This window comes from Bombina bombina, chromosome 1 (genome assembly GCF_027579735.1).
Source record: "Bombina bombina isolate aBomBom1 chromosome 1, aBomBom1.pri, whole genome shotgun sequence".
NCBI lineage: Eukaryota > Metazoa > Chordata > Amphibia > Anura > Bombinatoridae > Bombina > Bombina bombina.
The window spans coordinates 179,980,384-180,002,526 of NC_069499.1; the positions used below are offsets into that span (position 1 = coordinate 179,980,384).

The window sequence follows — 22,143 nt, forward strand, 5'->3', positions numbered from 1 at the left end:
CACATGGGCCTTCAAGAACGAGGCTTCTGTTGATCAGATATGTAAGGCAGCGACTTGGTCTTCACTGCACACTTTTGCCAAATTTTACAAATTTGATACTTTTGCTTCTTCGGAGGCTATTTTTGGGAGAAAGGTTTTGCAAGCCGTGGTGCCTTCCGTTTAGGTAACCTGATTTGCTCCCTCCCTTCATCCGTGTCCTAAAGCTTTGGTATTGGTTCCCACAAGTAAGGATGACGCCGTGGACCGGACACAAAAATGTTGGAGAAAACAGAATTTATGCTTACCTGATAAATTACTTTCTCCAACGGTGTGTCCGGTCCACGGCCCGCCCTGGTTTTTTAATCAGGTCTGATGAATTATTTTCTCTAACTACAGTCACCACGGTACCATATGGTTTCTCCTATATTTTTCCTCCTGTCCGTCGGTCGAATGACTGGGGTGGGCGGAGCCTAGGAGGGACTATATGGCCAGCTTTGCTGGGACTCTTTGCCATTTCCTGTTGGGGAAGAGATATTCCCACAAGTAAGGATGACGCCGTGGACCGGACACACCGTTGGAGAAAGTAATTTATCAGGTAAGCATAAATTCTGTTTTCTACGTATGTGCAAAATAAGAAAAACTGCACAATCATGGACATTAATATGCAGTATAGGAAACGCCACTTATAGCTATATTATCATGAATGCATCAAACAAAGCGTTTCACAGCTAGGCACTGGAAAGCCTTATACAAACACAAAGCAGCCAATAGTTCAGCTGGACAGTAAGTAGATTGTCTGAGTCCAGCAGAGATACAGTTCCGTAGGGTAAGTGTACAGCCTGTCAACAGAGTAAAGTGTGCTCACATCTCCTTCAACGATTGGGTCACCTGCACAGCCGCTAGATGAGGAAGCTGTAGTCCCCAAGAAGGGACGAATCCATCGTGCGTGGCTCTATCCCACTCCAGTTCTCGGTGGGTGCAGCCTGTTTGTTGATTCAAGGCTGAGGCACAATGAGGGGCTGAGCATAGGGACATAAAGCCAAGGAGGGTCAGCAGCAAAACTCGCGGGGACAGAGACAACAACCCTCGTACTTGCGGTTTGGACATAGCGCCAGGGGAGGCAAGAGGCCGTGTGTGTGGAGTCAGTGGGCTCTGTCCTCAGGCTAGGCGGCCAGTCTCCCGATATAGAGACAAAGTCTGTAGAGACATCAGTGGGGTGCTTCGTTTGGCATTCGCTACCCGCTTCAGTCTCCCCAGCAGCCCGGTTACTCCTCCGTGTTAGGGCTTTGATACAGCCTGTATTTCTCACCGGGGGTGCAATGCTGGGGTCCAAAACGCCGCTAAAAAGGCCTCTTCTGCCTGCATCTTGCCAGCTGGTAACTGTAGCGGCACTCTCACCCCGGCAGGGGAAGTTTTTATCCTGTCAGTTGCGCAAAACTCTTGTGTCTCCCAGAGCAAGTCATCCATAGCAGCTGCTAGGGAGTCAAACACGGGCTGGAAAATATCAATGAGGGAGGAAATAGTGCACTCCATCTTGGTTCCGCAGAGAACACTTCCCCCCCGAAAAAAGGGAATGGGTTTAAATTTCTTTGTATGCCTTCTCGGTGGCCAGGAGTTGGAGCTTCCCAATCCCACTAGTTTCCCGGACACAGTTATTGTCAAGGGAGATCTGGATGGCCTAAGATTCAGCCATCTTGCTGAGCCGCTCACCGGAAGTCTATTTAAATAATTTTTATTAGATGGTGTTATGATTGTTAGTGTACTTTGTAATGTATTTCTTTTTTTAGACACGATGAGTCCACAGATGATCTTAATTACTAATGGGATATTCACCTCCTGGTCAGTAGGAGGAGGCAAAGAGCACCACAGCAGAGCTGTTAAATAGCTCCTCCCTTCCCTCCCACTCCAGTCATTCTCTTTGCCTACGTTAGTGATAGTCAGAGGTAAAGTGAGGTGTTAGATTAGATTCTTCAATCAAGAGTTTATTATTTTTAAAGTAGTGCCAGAGTGTGCTGCTTTGTTCTAGGGTGTAGCCGTAGTCCATATCATTCTCTACAGGAGAACTTTGGTGGCTTTAGAGCAATGGGAACTTGTGAGACATAATTCTCACTGCGCCTCCCATACTAATGCTGCCCTTACCAAGAAAACCTGAGGGATATTTACTCAGGACTTTAGTTATATTTCAGGTCCATAGGAGGGAGAGAACCTCTTAAACCTGGAACTGCCTTGCTGTCAGGCAGAAAATGAGGTAAATGCTGACTTTCTTTCTGGGGAGTAGAAGTAACTCAGAAGACAGTTAGACACTGTATTTTTTATTTAGACCTCATTAAATTTGACTCTTTATTAAGGGGTACAGGGTTTTTCTCCTAGGCGTTTTAGGGGATTCCTTGGACAGTTGATCGCATGGGGCTGTATGTAATACATTAGCTCTCCTCAAGGTGGTTGATTACTAGTCGACCGGGACTTTGCAGAATGATATACATATTACTGCAAGCTCAGTGTGAGGCTAACAGCTATTCAATACTTTAAATAATGATGTGGGCTAGTGCTGCGGACTCACTGTGGAATGGATGTTTGTCCTGTCTGTCTGGGACTGAAAGTGACCTAATATGTTGCATGTTGCTTAATACTGCAGGCTCCATGTGTGGTTGTTCCTTGTTTAGACTGTATGTCTGGGACTGGCTGCAGCTCAGCACTTTACATTTTTATATAGGCTAGTGCTTGCGAGTTCACGCTTGGTGTTCTCCCGACGCCTTCACTTGTTAAACATTAATGGCGACTGGGAGATGGATTTAGGTAACGCCCACGATGGGCGGAGTTTTGGTGTGGCGCCAAGGTTGTTGCGTGCCACTGTACTATGCTTCCGTTATCGGAAGGAACAGAGGGGTCAGCACAAAAGGCTTGAGTTTCTCTGACGTCGGAGCTAGACCCACAGACATGTGCACTAGACTGATAGATACAACTCGCTGCTGTATGTTAGAATTGTTTCCCAGTAGCGCCCTGAGCTTTAGTTATGAGAGAGTTGGCACGCATGGAGCTTATTTACAAAATAACATCTAGGTGTTTGCTCTCTGTACCGGACAGTCCTACAGCCATGAGCCCGGCGTTTTTGCTGTGCAGCAGGGCTAGCAGGCACCTCAGCTTGGTTTGCTGAGGTGTAGAAGGGGTTACAATATTATGTATTGAATAGGACATGTTTACACTAAAGCCCAAGTACCTCACAATGATAATTAACAAGGGTTACACTTTAAAGGTTAGAGACACAATAATGTGCATAAAAACAGTTACACTTTAAAAATTAAAGACACAGTAACGTTTTTTCTTTCATGTAATTAGCAAGAGTCCATGAGCTAGTGACGTATGGGATATACATTCCTACCAGGAGGGGCAAAGTTTCCCAAACCTCAAAATGCCTATAAATACACCCCTCACCACACCCACAAATCAGTTTTACAAACTTTGCCTCCTATGGAGTAAGTTTGTGCTAGATTCTACGTTGATATGCGCTCCGCAGCAGGTTGGAGCCCGGTTTTCCTCTCAGCGTGCAGTGAATGTCAGAGGGATGTGAGGAGAGTATTGCCTATTTGAATTCAATGATCTCCTTCTACGGGGTCTATTTCATAGGTTCTCTGTTATCGGTCGTAGAGATTCATCTCTTACCTCCCTTTTCAGATCGACGATATACTCTTATTTATATACCATTACCTCTGCTGATTTTCTTTTCAGTACTGGTTTGGCTTTCTACAACATGTAGATGAGTGTCCTGGGGTAAGTAAATCTTATTTTCTGTGACACTCTAAGCCAGAGCTTTCCAAACTTTTCATGTCGGTGACACACTTTGTAGACCTACATAATTTCGCGACACAGTAATTCAGTTGTACTAGCAAACAGGAGGTTAAACTAACTTGTTTTAAAAGATACGGACACATACATAAATTATATAATAACAAAATGTATTTACAAGTAACAGTATGTATGTACAAGAATTAAAAAAAAGTTTAATAACACCAATAGCTACTTACTATTTTAATGGGATGTATGAGGTTGATGTGATAAACACAGTTTTGGAATATTTGGTGTAATATTAGATAAAGACCCTCACATTTCATCATCAAGCATTTTAAGCTTCCACTTCCTATCCATATATCAAGAGCAGGAGCAGCAATGCACTACTGGGAGCTAGTTGCAAAAAAATACCACTGACTTCTGACTTCAGTTCAGCGTTTAAGCTGCCACCCTCAGAGCTCTGTGCCCGCGCTGCAAACACACTGCTGTCCCACTCACTGGCTACACATGCAGTCACAAGCCAATTAAGGAGACTACACGTGCAGTCAAGAGCCAATGTGCCGCCAAATCCGCCAATGGGAATAGTTTCAGTTCCCACTGAGCTGTGCTAATTGGTTTAGATGATCTGTGACCCACTAGGTATCAATCATGTGTTAACCATGTGATATGCGTAGCAGGCAGGCGAAAGTCAGAAACCAAAAAACAATAAAAAAAAAAAAAAAAAAAATTGTGCTGAAGCAGGGACACACCTACACACTGCTGCCGACACACTAGTGTGTCCCGACACACAGTTTGGAAAGCACTGCTCTAAGCTATGGTTGGGCACTTTTTTATAAAGTTCTAAATATATGTATTCAAACATTTATTTGCCTTGACTCAGGATGTTCAACATTCCTTATTTCAGACAGTCAGTTTCATATTTGGGATAATGCATATGAATAAATCAATTTTTTTCTTACCTTAAAAATTTGACTTTTTCCCTGTGGGCTGTTAGGCTCGCGGGGGCTGAAAATGCTTCATTTTATTGCGTCATTCTTGGCGCAGACTTTTTTGGCGCGAATTTTTTTTTTTCTGTTTCCGCCGTCATACGTGTCGCCGGAAGTTGCGTCATTTTTGACGTTCTTTTGCGCCAAAAGTGTTGGCGTTCCGGATGTGGCGTCATTTTTGGCGCCAAAAGCATTTAGGCGCCAAATAATGTGGGCGTCATTTTTGGCGCTAAAAAAATATGGGCGTCACTATTGTCTCAACATTATTTAAGTCTCATTTTTTATTGCTTCGGGTTGCTAGAAGCTTGTTGACTGGCATTTTTTCCCATTCCTGAAACTGTCATTTAAGGAATTTGATCAATTTTGCTTTATATGTTGTTTTTTCTATTACATATTTCAAGATGTCCCACATTGAAACTGAGTCAGAAGATACTTCTGGAAAATCGCTGCCTGGGGCTGGAGCTACCAAAGCTAAGTGTATCTACTGTAAACTTATGGTATCTGTTCCTCCAGCTGTTGTTTGTACTGTTTTGTCATGACAAACTGTTAATGCAGATAATATTTCCTTTAGTACTGTTACATTACCAGTTGCTGTTCTGTCAACATCTAATACTCAGAGTGTTCCTGATAACATAAGAGATTTTGTTTCTAATTCCATTAAGAAGGCTATGTCTGTTATTCCTCCTTCTAGTAAACGTAAAAAGTCTTTTAAAACTTCTCATTTTTCAGATGAATTTTTAAATGAACATCATCATTCTGATTCTGATAATGGTTCTTCTGGTTCAGAGGATTCTGTCTCAGAGGTTGATGCTGATAAATCTTCATATTTATTTAAAATGAAATGTATTCGTTCTTTACGTAAAGAAGTCCTAATTGCATTAGAAATTGAGGATTCTGGTCCTCTTGATACTAAATCTAAACGTTTAGATAAGGTTTTTAAATCTCCTGTAGTTATTCCAGAAGTTTTTCCTGTCCCTAGTGCTATTTCTGAAGTAATTTCCAGGGAATGGAATAATTTGGGTAATTCATTTACTCCTTCTAAACGTTTTAAGCAATTATATCCTGTGCCATCTGACAGATTAGAGTTTTGGGACAAAATCCCTAAAGTTGATGGGGCTGTCTCTACTCTTGTTAAGCGTACTACTATTCCTACGGCAGATGGTACTTCCTTAAGGATCCTTTAGATAGGAAAATTGAATCCTTTCTAAGAAAAGCTTACTTGTGTTCAGGTAATCTTCTTAGACCTGCTATATCTTTAGCGGATGTTGCTGCAGCTTCATCTTTTGGTTAGAAGCTTTAGCGCAACAAGTAACAGATCATAATTCTCATAGCATTTTTATTCTTCAACATGCTAATAATTTTATTTGTAATGCCATCTTTGATATCATTAGAGTTGATGTCAGGTATATGTCTCTAGCTATTTTAGCTAGAAGAGCTTTATGGCTTAAGACTTGGAATGCTGTTATGTCTTCTAAGTCTACTCTGCTTTCCCTTTCTTTCCAGGGTAATAATCGTTTTCGTTCCTTTTGTCACAACAAGGAACAAAAACCTGATCCTTCATCCTCAGGAGCGGTATCAGTTTGGAAACCATCTCCAGTCTGGAATAAATCCAAGCCTTTTAGAAAATCAAAGCCATCTCCTAAGTCCACATGAAGGTGCGGCCCTCATTCCAGCTCAGCTGGTAGGGGGCAGATTACGTTTTTTCTAAGAAATTTGGATCAATTCCGTTCTCAATCTTTGGATTCAGAACATTGTTTCAGAAGGGTACAGAATTGGCTTCAAGATAAGGCCTCCTGCAAAGAGATTTTTTCTTTCCCGTGTCCCAGTAAACCCAGCGAAGGCTCAAGCATTTCTGAAATATGTTTCAGATCTAGAGTTGACTGGAGTAATTTTGCCAGTTCCAGTTCTGGAACAGGGACTGGGGTTTTTATTCAAATCTCTTCATTGTACCAAAGAAGGAAAATTCCTTCAGACCATTTCTGGATCTAAAAATATTGAATCGTTATGTAAGGATACCAATATTCAAAATGGTAACTGTAAGGACTATCCTGCCTTTTGTTCAACAAGGGCATTATATGTCTACTATAGATTTACAGGATGCATATCTGCATATTCCGATTCATCCAGATCACTATTAGTTTCTGAGATTCTCTTTCCTAGACAAGCATTACCAGTTTGTGGCTCTGCCGTTTGGCCTAGCTACAGCTCCAATAATTTTTACGAAGGTTCTCGGTGCCCTTCTGTCTGTAATCAGAGAACAGGGTATTGTGGTATTCCTTATTTGGACGATATCTTGGTACTTGCTCAGTCTTCACATTTAGCAGAATCTCATTCGAATCGACTTGTGTTATTTCTTCAACATCATGGTTGGAGGTTCAATTTACCAAAAAGTTCATTGATTCCTCAGACTTAGGTAACCTTTTTAGGTTTTCAGATAGATTCAGTATCCATGATTCTATCTTTGATAGACATGAGACGTCTAAAGTTGATATCAGCTTGTCGAAACCTTCAGTCACAATCTTTCCCTTCGGTAGCCTTATGCATGGAAATTCTAGGTCTTATGACTGCGGCATCGGACGCGATTCCCTTTGCTCATTTTCACATGCGGCCTCTTCAGCTCTGTATGCTGAACCAGTGGTGCAGGGATTACACAAAGATATCTCAATTAATATCTTTAAAACCGATTGTACTACACTCTCTGACGTGGTGGACAGATCACCATTGTTTAGTTCAGGGGGCTTCTTTTGTTCTTCCGACCTGGACTGTAATTTCAACAGATGCAAGTCCTACAGATTGGGGAGCTGTGTGGGGGTCTCTGACAGCACAAGGGGTTTGGGAATCTCAGGAAGTGAGATTACCGATCAATATTTTGGAACTCCGTGCAATTTTCAGAGCTCTTCAGTCTTGGCCTCTTCTAAAGAGAGAATCGTTCATTTGTTTTCAGACAGACAATGTCACAACTGTGGCATACATCAATCATTAAGGAGGGACTCACAGTCCTCTGGCTATGAAAGAAGTATCTCGAATTCTGGTATGGGCGGAATCCAGCTCCTGTCTAGTTTCTGCGGTTCATATCCCAGGTATAGACAATTGGAAAGCGGATTATCTCAGTCGCCACACGTTTCATCCGGGCGAATGGTCTCTTCTCCCAGAGGTATTTCTTCAGATTGTTCAAATATGGGGTCTTCCAGAAATAGATCTGATGGCTTCTCATCTAAACAAGAAACTTCCCAGGTATTTGTCCAGATCCAGGGATCCTCAAGCGGAAGCAGTGGATGCATTGTCACTTCCTTGGAAGTATCATCCTGCCTATATCTTTCCGCCTCTAGTTCTTCTTCCAAGAGTAATCTCCAAGATTCTGAAGGAATGCTCATTTGTTCTGCTGGTGGCTCCAGCATGGCCTCTCAGGTTTTCGGTATGCGGATCCTGTCCGGATGGCCTCTTGCCAACCGTGGACTCTTCCGTTAAGACCAGACCTTCTGTCACAAGGTCCTTTTTTTCCATCAGGATCTCAAATCCTTAAATTTAAAGGTATGGAGATTGAACGCTTGATTCTTAGTCAAAGAGGTTTCTCTGACTCTGTGATTAATACTAAGTTACAGGCTCGTAAATCCGTATCTAGGGAGATATATTATAGAGTCTGGAAGACTTATATTTCTTGGTTTCTTTCTCATCATTTTTCCTGGCATTCTTTTAGAATTCCGAGAATTTTACAGTTTCTTCAGGATGGTTTGGATAAAGGTTTGTCTGCAAGTTCCTTGAAAAGACAAATCTCTGCTCTTTCTGTTCTTTTTCACAGAAAGATTGTTAATCTTCCTGATATTCATTGTTTTGTACAAGCTTTGGTTCGTATAAAACCTGTCATTAAGTCAATTTCTCCTCCTTGGAGTTTGAATTTGGTTCTGGGGGCTCTTCAAGCTCCTCCGTTTGAACCTATGCATTCTTTGGACATTAAATTACTTTCTTGAAAAGTTTTGTTCTTTTTGGCCATCTCTTCTGCCAGAAGAGTTTCTGAATTATCTGCTCTTTCTTGTGAGTCTCCTTTTCTAATTTTTCATCAGGATAAGGCGGTGTTGCGAACTTCTTTTAAATTTTTACCTAAGGTTGTGAATTCTAACAACATTAGTAGAGAAATTTTGGTTCCTTCATTATGTCCTAATCCTAAGAATTCTATGGAGAAATCATTGCTTTCTTTGGATGTAGTTAGAGCTTTGAAATATTATGTTGAAGCTACTAAGAATTTCCGAAAGACTTCTAGTCTATTTGTTATCTTTTCCGGTTCTAAGAAAGGTCAGAAGGCTTCTGCCATTTCTTTGGCATCTTGGTTGAAATCTTTAATTCATCATGCTTATGTCGAGTCGGGTAAAACTCCGCCTCAAAGGATTACAGCTCATTCTACTAGGTCAGTTTCTACTTCCTGGGTGTTTAGGAATGAAGCTTCGGTTGATCAGATTTGCAAAGCAGCAACTTGGTCTTCTTTGCATACTTTTACTAAATTCTACCATTTTGTTGTGTTTTTCTTCTTCTGAAGCAGTTTTTGGTAGAAAAGTACTTCAGGCAGCTGTTTCAGTTTGATTCTTCTGCTTATAATTTCAGTTTTTTTCATTATAAGTTTTAAACTTTGTTTGGGTGTGGATTATTTTCAGCGGAATTGGCTGTCTTTATTTTATCCCTCCCTCTCCAGTGACTCTTGCGTGGAAGATCCACATCTTGGGTAGTCATTATCCCATACGTCACTAGCTCATGGACTCTTGCTAATTACATGAAAGAAAACATAATTTATGTAAGAACTTACCTGATAAATTCATTTCTTTCATATTAGCAAGAGTCCATGAGGCCCACCCTTTTTTGTGGTGGTTATGATTTTTTTGTATAAAGCACAATTATTCCAATTCCTTTTTATGCTTTTGCACTTTTTTCTTATCACCCCACTTCTTGGCTATTCGTTAAACTGATTTGTGGGTGTGGTGAGGGGTGTATTTATAGGCATTTTGAGGTTTGGGAAACTTTTCCCCTCCTGGTAGGAATGTATATCCCATACGTCACTAGCTCATAGACTCTTGCTAATATGAAAGAAATGAATTTATCAGGTAAGTTCTTACATAAATTATAGTAGAGTATCAAATAAAAAACTGACACAGAAAAACATATGTGAGTCAGATTGGTCACAGAGACCCTACATAGTGTCTCCTTATTATTTGAAGATAAATGTGGTACCACCAATCCCTTTCTCTGTTCTTTATGTTGTGAGATATTTTTCTATAGGGATATATAAAAAACAAACAAAAAAATCACACATGCAGTGCCCTGCGCTTCCTCATTAACTCCACAGGGAGTTACTTTACAAGACATTGCCTCCCAATATCATTGAATCGATATCTGTGGCATTGGTTGTTTTTCTCATACTGTAGGGAAAACAATTGAGGATATGCATTTAATCAGTTCATTTTGCTGATACGGTAGTAGATATTCCGAATTTTCTTCCATGAGGGTAGAGGAAGATACTTCGGTAGTATATAAGGTGGAAATCTCAGACCCTGTCTGGGTAATTCTTTTGTTTAGTTCTGAGGTTGTACAAGCTTGTAAACCTCCGTTTGCTACTTAATGATGCTACCCTGGACGTTGGTTAATCCTAATAGGTCCAATAAGCTATATAAACAATTTGACGTGCCCTTCATGGTAGAAGCTTTGGTTGTTCCAAATAGGGCCAGAATGATTGGATAGGGGGGTTCCCCCTTTTCTCCAAATAGAACTGATCCTATTAAAGGATGTGTGTCCGTGAGGGGTTAAAATTACCTACGGTTTGTATTAATTTCTTACCAGTGTGGCGGCGTACTGGTTGATGCATTGTCTGATCATATTCGGACAGACACGCCTCTCGAGGAATTCCAGTATAGGATAAAGGCGATTCAGCTAACCAACTCCTTTATTTCAGATGCTCCCCTTCAGGTTTTTAGGTTGGGAGCTGAGATTTCAGGCTTTGCCATATTGCCGCAGAGCGTTACGGAAAGGTCTTGGTCTGCGGATGCTTCATCTTAGTATAATCTTTTGACGATTCCTTACAAGGGGAAGACCTTGTTTGGAGCTGGCCTGTCGGAGATTATCTCAAATATCTCGGTAAGGGTCATCTTCTCATCAAGATAAGAGAAACAAACAAATAAGGAAGACTAAGCAATTTTCGTTCCTTTTGAAATGTCAAGGGAAATTCTTCCTCTGCTGCCTCCAATTAGGAAGTTTTCTCTGTGAAAAAAATCACAAAAAGACAAAGGCGCCTCCTAGTGTAATACAGTTGGTGAAAGAGATTTGATAGGTAATCAAAAAAGGTACTCACAAGTGGAGCAGCACCCAATTGTGCTAAATCAAACAGACTGGGATCTCACAGTGTCCCAGCTCACTGACACTGCAAGGAAACTGGTTTCTCCAATGTCTTGCCGGACTGACAGAGCTCAGACTCTCACAAAGAGGTTTACATAAAACCAAATTTTATTAATAAAATAAAAATCTCAGTGTCTCATGACACTAGATATTAAAAGAACAAGCAACGCGTTTCTCAGACTGCTGTCTGTTTCATCAGGCTTCTATTGATACAATGAGAGTACTGGCTTAAATAAAAACATATGACCAATCCCAGTTCATTAACACCTGACACACCCAACCAGGTGTACTAAGACCTAATTGGTCTCAATATAACCACTGACATAATAAACAAAATAGAATAACAATCTCTAAACATCTAAAAACATTTTAAAAAATTAATCATGAGAATGAGTATATATACATACACACACATAAATACATATATACATATATATATATATATATATACACATACACACATACACATATACATATATACACACATACACACACATATATACACATAAGGGTTAACATAATGAGTCTATCCAATCTTGTGAACAAGGTCTTATCATAGACATATATATTCCTTTAAAATAAAATTACTAAAACTTGACCCACATTACCTCTGTATTAAAACTGTAAAAACAAAAGTCAAAATAAAATGTTAAAATACAATATATTTGTCAAAACGGAACCTATGTGCATTCTATGCTTAATTACAGATATGTATATAAATAGAAAGATATTAAGCAATGTGTGCATTATAATAATCTTATTTCCATTATTGCCTCTAATTATGACTTTTGACATATGTTTTTAAAAATACCTTTTTTCATTCAGATCAGCAATGTACAATTTGCTCTAAGTTTGTCTGATCCTAAGAGTGATTTACTTCCTGACACATGGTTTACTTCCTTATACATCATAAGTCACAGGGCCACTGAGGACCTATCATCAATTGTTAAGGGATGACCACAAAGCCAATCAGGGCTAGGCTAATACAGCCCACATGCATAGCATAGTTGTTATGTTTAGAAGGGGACAGCCTAATATGGGAAGAGTCCACAACCTGAGCCTACAAAAAAAATGTTAATTAATAAAAAATTGATTATACTATGTTCTTATTTATACAAATATGCGGCTGCTAGTGAGATACTATTAGACTCTAATATACATGTTGTTCTAAAAATAAGACCAAAAAGTGAAAGAAATGTGATAATAGTACAGGGCAATAAACTATAATGTGTGCAAATAACAGAGTAGATTTGCAACTTATAGAACTGTGATTTATAATGTGTGAGATTCAGTGCTAATAAATGTAACTAGACTTACTGAAAAATAGTCTAAATGTGTAAATGTGTTTACATGTGGAAAAAAAAAAAAAAAAAAAACACAACCTGGACCTACATTGCATTATTATTTTGAAAAACTATCCTTTTGAGTATTCTAATAGATATAAAAGTGTATTTAGAAGTATATTGACATTGAACAGTTGTGAAAATATAACTGTGAAAATATATAGTATATTATATATATGATTAAAGTGTTTAGCAGTGAAATTAATGAAAATAGTAAAATACTAGTATCTATTATAAATGTGTTATATAGGTAACAGCAGAACTAAAAAAATAAAAAAAATAATAATAAATAAAATAATAAATATGTGGTTACGTGAAAGTGGATTATTAAAACAAACTAATATAAATATGATGGTTACCTAAAAGTGTGTGGTTTGTGACCCTATAAAAAAAAAAAAAAAAAATTGGCCAGTATAGCAAACCATATAATAATTTCAATTTCATAAGGGGCAAAATAAACCCTAGCAATTATATATGTACTAATGTACACACAACTTCAAAGAACCGTGCATACAGGCATTCCAACAAGCACATATAAACATATACACTGTTACTAAACATATAACCAAATACTCACATAAGAAGTATACGATACATCCATACCTAAGAGCATATACAATAACTTACATGGAACATAAACAAAACATCCATACCCAAGTATATATACACATACATACATATAAACATACACACATATATTTACACAACATGCGGATGTATATGTAGATGAAGAACCCGAATATGACATGTATATATAGTGTGAATATTATTTCTTGCAAGGTTGTTGCATGCAATAAAGAAAATAATAAGGCACATGTTCACAAGATGTACAATGTATCTCATATAGATGAATACTAAAAAGCAGACATATCTATATTCTCATTGAGACCTGCTGGAAACAGTGTGTTAAATTTATAAATCCAGTAGGTCTCTCTCTGACAGAGATTTTTGAACCTATTAATACCTTTTTTGTAATGAATCCTCTCTAGTGGTGTTATTCGAAACTGGCATTTCTTTCCTATATGGCATTTGTTGTGGTGTCTAGATACACTGTGTTTAGGGCTTTTTTTGACTATATTTCTATAGTGTTCACCCCATCTGCTTCTGATATTACGTATGGTCCTGCCTAAATATTGTGCCCCACAAATGCAGGTAAGAAGATATATTACATAGTTAGAACCACAATCTAACCTTTCTCTTAGTTGATACGTATAACCCGAGGTAGAAGAGGTGGCACTAGTGGTCCCATGGGTCACATATTTGCACATATTGCATCGTCTCTTCCCACATCTAAAGGATCCTTTACTATAGTTATTAATAACCGCAGTTCCAATTTTGGATACTCTTTTTGACATTATTATTTTGCTTGGGGCTATCTTTTGCTTAATTGTAGGGGCTCTTCTGAACGTTACACTAGGTGAGTCATCTAGTATCCCTTTAAGGATAGGATCCTTTTTAAGCAGGTACCAGTGTTTGTTGATTATCCTTTTTATAACTTTATAGTTGGAATTGTAATTGGTAATAAATGAGATGTTTTTTCTTTGGCTAGTCTTTTTACTGCAGTTAGTTTTTTGGGGGAATTGAGAATATCTTCTCTCTCTAGTTCTCTAGCTCTCATATAGCTTTCTTCAATGAGTGATAATGGATATCCCTTTTCCAGAAATCTATTTTTCAAAACCAGTGATTGTTCATCATATGTTTCCAAAAGTGTGCAGTTGCGCTTAATGCGCCTAAACTGGCTGAAAGGTATATTCTTCTTCCAGCTGCTAAGGTGATTGCTACGGTAATCCAAAAAATTATTACTATCCACTTGTTTAAAATAAGTTTTTGATTGAACCCTATTATTGATGTCCCATGTAAGGACTATATCCAAATACTCAATTTCATCTGGATGAATTTTGTGGGTGAAGGAAAAACCAAATGAATTTGTGTTTAAATTTAAAGCAAAATTTCTCGCTGAGTCAATGGACCCTTTCCAGATGATAATAAGGTCGTCTATATATCTGCCATAGAAGACCAGGTTCTGCTCCCAGTCCTCGCAATAGATATAAATATCCTCAAATCTTCCCATAACCAAATTGGCGAAGCTGGGAGCGAACCTGGTCCCCATGGCAGTACCCTTAGTTTGTATGTAATAATTGTCCAAATATTTGAAATAATTATGCTTCAAAATAAATTCTATCAAGTCCAGAAGGTATTTCTTCTGTATCCCTGGCATATATATATCATCACTGAGATAATCTGATACATAGTGTAGCCCTATTTCATGTGATATATTGGAGTACAATGCGTTGACATTGCATGTCATCCAAAGGTATTGATCCCCTTTTTTTATATTAGACAATTTGTGAAGTAAATCTGTGGTGTCCCTTATGTATGAAGGCAATTGCTTAACATATTTTTGTAGAAAATAATCTATGTAGGCTGATAAGTGATCCGTAATGCTGTTCATCCCTGCTATAATTGGCCTCCCAGGAGGCGAGTGTAGGTCCTTATGGATTTTGGGAAGGTGGTAGAAATAAGGGATACTAGGATTTCTAGGAGTCAGATATTGTTTCTCTTTCAGGGATAAGATACCCTCTTCTGATCCAAATTGGATCAGTGAATTCAGCTTTCTAGTAAACGATATTGTGGGGTCTTGATCTAAAAGTCTATAATATTCCGTATCTCTTATTATCCTATCGGCTTCCTTTATATAGTCTTGGTAATCTTGTACAACCACTCCACCTCCCTTATCTGCCTGACGTATCACTATTGAGTTATTTGATGATAAATTTGAAAGAGCCTTCTTTTCATTAGGCCATAAGTTATGTCCACCTCTTATGTGTTTGGGAATATGTGCTATATCTTCTAAGACCAAGTTTTGAAATAAATCAATAAAGGAACCCTCCTCTCTAGGTGGCATAAAGGAGGATGGGAGACATTTATCAGAATGAAGATAGTTGTCATATAGTTCATCCACTATATAGTCTATGTCGCTGTGTACAACTAATTGTGGGGACCTTTCGGCCATTGAATCTGTCAGAATGGGAAAACCTTCAATATCTTTATTTCTCAATACTTTTTTGGCGAAATACTTTTGTAAAGATAACTTACGTGTGAATCTATTTAAGTCAACAAATAAATTAAATACATTGTGAGTGTTAGAAGGACAGTAAGAGAGGCCTTTACTTAGAACTCTAATTTCATCATTATCTAATGTATGACTAGAAAGATTAAATATGCCCTTGCTTAATTTCTCCAATTTTGCCTTTTTTGCGGAGTACCCTCTACCTCTTCTCCCTCTTGGCCGTGTGTTCTTTTTATTCCTTGATTTGACCTCTGGGGTAGATGCTGGGCATCCTTCCTCCATAATGGTGCTAAATTCAGAGGGGGTTTGTCTAAAAAACCTTGCTGAAGGGTGTTGTGCTCTACCTGGTTAGCCAAATGCGGGGGCCCCCCCCACAGGATTTGGAGAATTAAACTGTCTGTTATTCCTCTCTTGTGTGTTAGGTTCTCTAGATGATGATTGCAAGGGCTCAAATCTATTCTGAGTTGAAATAGATGATGTATACTGTTGATGGTAAGTAGGGGTTTTGGGAGTGATATTGTTATATCCATGGTAATTATTATAGCTTTGTTGTCTATTAGAATTATGATTGGAAAATCCGTTATTGCCCCGTTGTTGGTGATCCCCATTCCTATCAGAGTGGTAATATTGCTGTCTATTAGTGTATTGATAAGAAGAAGTGGGCTGGTGTTCTCTATGAGTACTAGGTATATTAGAATGCTGACTGTGATGAACTATATGATTATTTCTATTGTATGGAGCCCTTTGTCTCTCTTGTTTGTAGGGCCCATTGGAATGCCTATTAGGTTTATTCTGTCTGTTAAATGAGTAAACCTCTCCTTTAGAATAGTCTTCCTCATCCCTTACTCTTTTCTTTCCTAGCTATAATTTCATTCTGATATTCATCTGTTGTTTTGAGGGTATGTTCATTAAGTTTATTATAGTCTGGATGATTAGCTAACGGTTCAAGCTCCTTCTGTATTTTTTCAATTTCAAATCCTAACTCCTCTACTAGTTTTTTTCTATGTTCAATTAACAATTCTATCAGTTTAAAGGAGCAGTTTTCCAAAATGTCAAACCATTTCTTTGTTAATTCTTCATCATTCTTGAAAGAGCAATTTTTAAAAATGCGTAAACCCCTAGGTATTTTAGAAATATCTTTATAATGTTTAAGGGCCTCTAAATCCCACCAATGTCGATGTTCATGCCTCCAATTAGGAACAGACTTCAATCATGGAATAAAAGGATAATAATACAAAAAGCCTGCTGTCAAATCAAAGACAGCAGGAAGGGCATGTCCCCGGTCCGTGACCGGATCTTGTAGGGGGCAGGCTTCCTTCTTCACTCAGGCTTGGGTTAGAGTTGTTCAGGATTCCTGGACGATAGAAATAGTGTCCAAGGGATACTAAATAGAGTTCAATAGTATTCCTCCCAGAGGAAGGTTTTCTACTTTCACAAAAGAAGAGAGGTGTTCTTACACTGTGTCAGAGACCTTCCCAGCCTGGGAGTGATTTTTCCGGTTCCAATACTGGAACCGGAAAAAAATGTTTTTACTCCAGTCTGTTTGTGGTTACCAAAGAAGAGGTAACCTTTGGACCAATTTTAGATCTCAAGAGTCTAAACAAATTTTTCAGAGTTCCGTCCTTCAAGATGGAAGCTATTCATTCCATTCTTCAGTGGTTTAAAAAAGTATGCGTACCTGCATGTCACCATTCTCGAGAATTATCATGAGTTTCCAAGGTTTTTCTTTCTGGACAAACATTACCAGTTCGTGGCTCTTCCCTTCGGTCTTGCCACAGCTACCAGAATTAAATTAAAAAAAAAAAAAAAGCTCAACGGTTCTGGGCTTATTAAGGTTGGTGCTTCGGTTAGGGGACACTGCAGTGGCGCTCTATCTGGACGACATCCTAGTCCAGGTTCCATCATTAGAACAAGCGAGATTCCACACGGACTTGGTGTTATCCTTCCTGTGATATCACGGGTGGAAGGTATATTTGGAAGAGAGTTCCTTAGTACCAAATACAAGGGTAACTTTCTTGGGAACTATAATGGATTCCCTATCAATGTAGATTTTTCTGACGTTAGTCAGGAAATCAAAGCTTATCGATACTTGTCGGTTCCTTCAGTCCACTCCTCGGCCATCAGTGGCTCAGTGCATGGAGGTAATCGGGCTGATGGTGGCGGCAATGGACATCTTCCCGTTTGCTCGGTTCCGCCTCAGATCTCTGCAGTTAAGCATGCTCAGGCAAACGGAATGGAGATTATGTGGATTTGTCTCCTCGAATACTACTGGAGCAGGAGACAAGGGATTTGGACTCAGTCAGAGTCTGTTCTTCCTAAAAACTTCCTGGAGCTGAGAGTGATCTTCTTTGCTCTTCTGGACAGGCCTCAATCTCGGCCCAGTTTATCAGGTTCCAGTCGGACAACATAACTTCAGTGGTTGACATCAATCATCAGGGAGAACCGAGGAGTTCCTTAGCGATGACAGAGGTAATCACGATAATTCAGTGGGCGGGGGCCCATTCTTGTTGCCTGTCGGAGATCCACATTCCAGGAGTGGAAAACTGGGAGGCGGACTTCTTGAGCAGGCAGTCTTTTTTTCTTCCGGAAGTTTTCTCCAGCCTAATTCTCGCAGGATTTGGTAGGCAGATCTGGTGGATTTGTAATCTCTGCCACTGTGGATACTTCTGTTGAGGAAGGACCTTCTAATTTAAGGGTCCTTCCTTCACCCAAATCTAATTTCTTAGTAAGCTGGCTGCTTGGAGATGAATGCTTACTTCTATCCAAGCAAGGTTTTTCTGACTTGGTCATAGAAACTATGATTCGGGCTCGTAAGCCTGTAGCTAGGAAGATTTACCATAAGATATGGCATAAATATCTCTATTGGTATGAATCCAAGGGCTACTCAGGGAGTAGAGTTAGGATTGCTAGAATTTTGTCTTTTCTCCAAGAAGGTTTGGTGAAAGGCTTATCGACTAGTTCTCTAAAGGCTCAAATCTCGGCCTTATCTATTTTGTTTCACAAACATCTGGCGGATGTTCCAGATGTACAATCATTTTGTCAGGCCTTGGTCAAGATCAGGCCTGTGTTCAAACCAGTTACTCCTCCATGGAGTCTGACTTTAGTTCTCAAAGTTCTTCTAGGGGCTCCGTTTGAGTCTATGCAATCCTTAGATATTAAGTTGTCTTTCTTCTGCTTGTAGAGTGTCAGAGCTCTTGGCATTGCAGCATGAGTCTCTTTACCTTATTTTCCATTAAGATAAGGTAGTTTTTATGTACTAAATTAGGATTTCTTCCTAAGGTTGTTTCTGATCGGAACATTAATCAGGAGATTGTTGTTCCTTCCTTGTGTCCTAATCCTTCTTCTCAGATGGAACGAGACTGTACAATTTGGACGTGGTCCGTACTTTTAAGTTTTTTCAGGAAAACGTAAGGAACAGAAGACTACGGTTACTTCTCTTTCTTTTTGTCTGAAGAGTATCATACGTTTTGCATATGAGACTGCTGGACAGCAGCCTCCAGCGAGAGTTACGGTTTATTCCACGAGGGCTGTTGCTTCCTCTTGGGCATTCACGAGTGGAGCTTCTGTGGAACAGATTTGCAAGGCTGCAACTTGGTCCTCTCTTCACACTTTTTCAAAGTTCTTCAAATTTGATACTTTATTTCGGCTGAGGCCGCTTTTGGGAGAAAGATTCTTCACGCAGTGGTGCCTTTTAGGTTACCTGTCTTGTCCCTCCCGTATCATCTGTGTACTCTAGCTTGGGTATTGAATCCCATTAGTAATTAAGATGATCCGTGGACTCATCGTGTCTTAAAAAAGAAAAGAAAATGTATGCTTACCTGATAAATTTATTTCTTTTTTGACACAATGAGTCCACGGCCCGCCCTGTTCTTTTAGGCAGGTTGTGGCTTTTCCTTTCTCTTCCTAACTTCGGTTGAATGACTTGAGTGGGAAGGAAGGGAGGAGCTATTTAACAGCTCTGCTGTGGTGCTCTTTGCCTCCTCCTGCTGACCAGGAGGTGAATATCCCATTAGTAATTAAGATGATCCGTGGACTCATCGTGTCAAAAAAGAAATACATTTATCAGGTAAGCATACATTTTCTTTTTTTATGTTTTAACCAGTGCTCTGAGGATGCAGTAATCATTCTAGCGTAAATCACAATTGCACTCACGTTTACTTTCAACTCGTAATACCAGCGGTAAACCCAATGAGTGCAAACACCATCGATAAACCCCTTGTTGCTCACGCACAAACGTTAGCGCTCCACTTGTAATCTGTCCCTTAACGGGGAGAAACATTTGCAGTAAAATGCCCATTTAATTATGCAACTGTCAGTATTATCAACAGTTTTTTGTAGTATTTGGACAAAGAAACATTTTTCATACTTTATTTTTCAAAGCAATTTCATATGTTCCATAAGTCATTGTTGGGGCAATAACTTTTCCAATATCTTATTGCTGTGCTGTACATTGACCTGACCAAATGAAAAATGTAATTGTTGGGAAGTGTAGGAGTTACAAAGACTTTTTGAAAACTTCCACTTTAGCCAAATGACCTATTGCTAACTGTCCAGTCATAAAGAATATATGTCCGTTTTTTTATTTATAATTATTTATTGTTTTCTTAAAGTAAACAGCATATTTTTGCCATTAATGAATAGGTTTGAATTACATTAAAAACTTTTGCAGAGTTGTGTTCTTGAATCAGTTTACTCACTTTGGGCTGTGCACTTGGAGGCTATTACATGTATTAGTCTTTTTCTGTAACTTAATACTTTCACACATTATCCCTGAGGACTCTCATATAAAAATTGTCATCTTCTGATGTTTTATTAATATGAAAAATCCTTCCCTCAAGTTCTTTATTAAATCCATAAAATACAATTAAAACATGTAATATAAAGAATAAGTAGCCATCATCCTTCCTACTCAAATTACTGTAATTGTCATGTTTTGGTCATTTATATTGACAGGTCTAATTTTTCCTCTTCTTAGGCAAGGGGGGTTTGATTATTTTGTTATTTTACAATATACTCACTAAATTAAATTGGATGAATTATTATTTCTTATATTATTCTATATGTTTAAATGCCAAGTTTTGTGTACTTTGCTTATATTTAATATTTTATTTACATTATTTTCTTCTGTGTTTTCTCACTTGTCCCCTGCAGATGTGTAGCATTGTGCAGTTTAGGGATTTGGATGTGTGAGGAACTTGTCAACCAAACGCATCACCCTCAGATTAAAGAAGCACTTAATGTCATCTGTGTGTCTCTAAAAGTAAGAAGTTTGCTTTTTTTTGAGTGTTTTTTTTTTATCTTTACCAATATTGTTGCCAAAATTGCCTCATTTAAATATCTGGAATTAAATATAGACATCGCAAATAATGTAATGCTATTTATTTTATGTTTAAAGGGACAAAATACTCATATGCTAAATCACTTGAAACTGATGCAGTAACTGTTAAAAGCTGACAGGAAATTATCACCTGAGCATCTCTATGTAAAAAATGGAAGATATTTTACCTCACAACTTCCTCAAGTCAGCAGAGTAAGTTCTGTGTAAAAAGTTATACTTTAGCTGCTGCTTAGCTGCAGGTAAAAAATTTATTAAAAATTAAGAAATGAACAGCAGCCAATCAGCATCAGCAGTGCTGAGGTCATGACCTCATAAGATTTCACTTAACTCTCATGAGATTTCATAGTAAACTTCCTTAAACTGAATATGGATATAAAATGAGCATTCACGAAGCTCACTCCTTCGACTGTCCCGGGACAGGCATACTGATTTGCTGCTTAAAGTCCTTTGCAATGGGGTTTGGATACATTTTGAGGTAAAATATATTTATTTTTTACGTAGAGATGTTCAGGTGATATTTTCTAGTCAGCTTTTTACAGCTATGCTGCATCATCTTCAAGTGTTTCAACATTTGGGTATCATGGCCCTTTAAATGAACAGTATAATTGCACAATGTTTGCAAATAACAATGTTTATTGCTATGGTCTCTTAGTGTTCTGAAAGCTTTTACCTGTATTTTTTGTAGTCGTTGTTTTTATAATTGATACAGTTTATCTCTTTAGTGTTGAGTGGACTATTTATTTTTTTTCCTGCATACTTATCACTGTAACCTGTTTTAGAAGCTGATTTTGCCTTTTAATATAGCATTCTTTCCAGTTATTTTCAGACATTTTTGCTTCTCAGTTATCATATCTGAGATACAAAATCACTATTTTCCTTATAATATTTTATTGCACTATTTAGATTTTCTGAATCTCAGGACTCCATCACTGCCTCAGTGGCAGAGGATGTGTTCTTTAATTTTAGACTTGAGCATATTCATGCTCTATTACACAAGGCAGACAGTTTAAAAAATTGACAACTTGTTTTTAAAGCAGCCACCTACTTTCTTTCATAAAGGTGGTAAGAGTCCACGATCCATAACTCCTGGGAAATTCCTTGCCTACCACTAGGAGGAGGTAAAGATTCCCAAACACCAAGAGCTCTATATAACCCCTCTCACCTCTACGGTAGTTTGTGTTATATTTGCCTCCCCTGGAGGAAGGTGATGAATAGTCATGTGCAGATGATTTCTTCGCTGAGAGGGGTTCTCAGGCTGAGTTGAGT

The 22,143-nt window shown here is 38.6% G+C and overlaps 1 protein-coding gene across 9 annotated transcripts in view; it reads left to right on the top strand.

Annotated features, from left to right (window-relative positions):
- The window catches only part of RALGAPA1 (Ral GTPase activating protein catalytic subunit alpha 1), a 1,007,748-nt gene that overhangs the window by 619,632 nt on the left and 365,973 nt on the right, over positions 1 to 22,143 (top strand). For all 9 annotated transcript variants that reach the window (XM_053697738.1, XM_053697739.1, XM_053697743.1 and 6 more), the window contains one exon: positions 20,691 to 20,799. In XM_053697738.1, the coding sequence (XP_053553713.1) occupies positions 20,691 to 20,799 (109 nt within the window). The remainder of the gene's footprint in view (positions 1 to 20,690; positions 20,800 to 22,143) is intronic.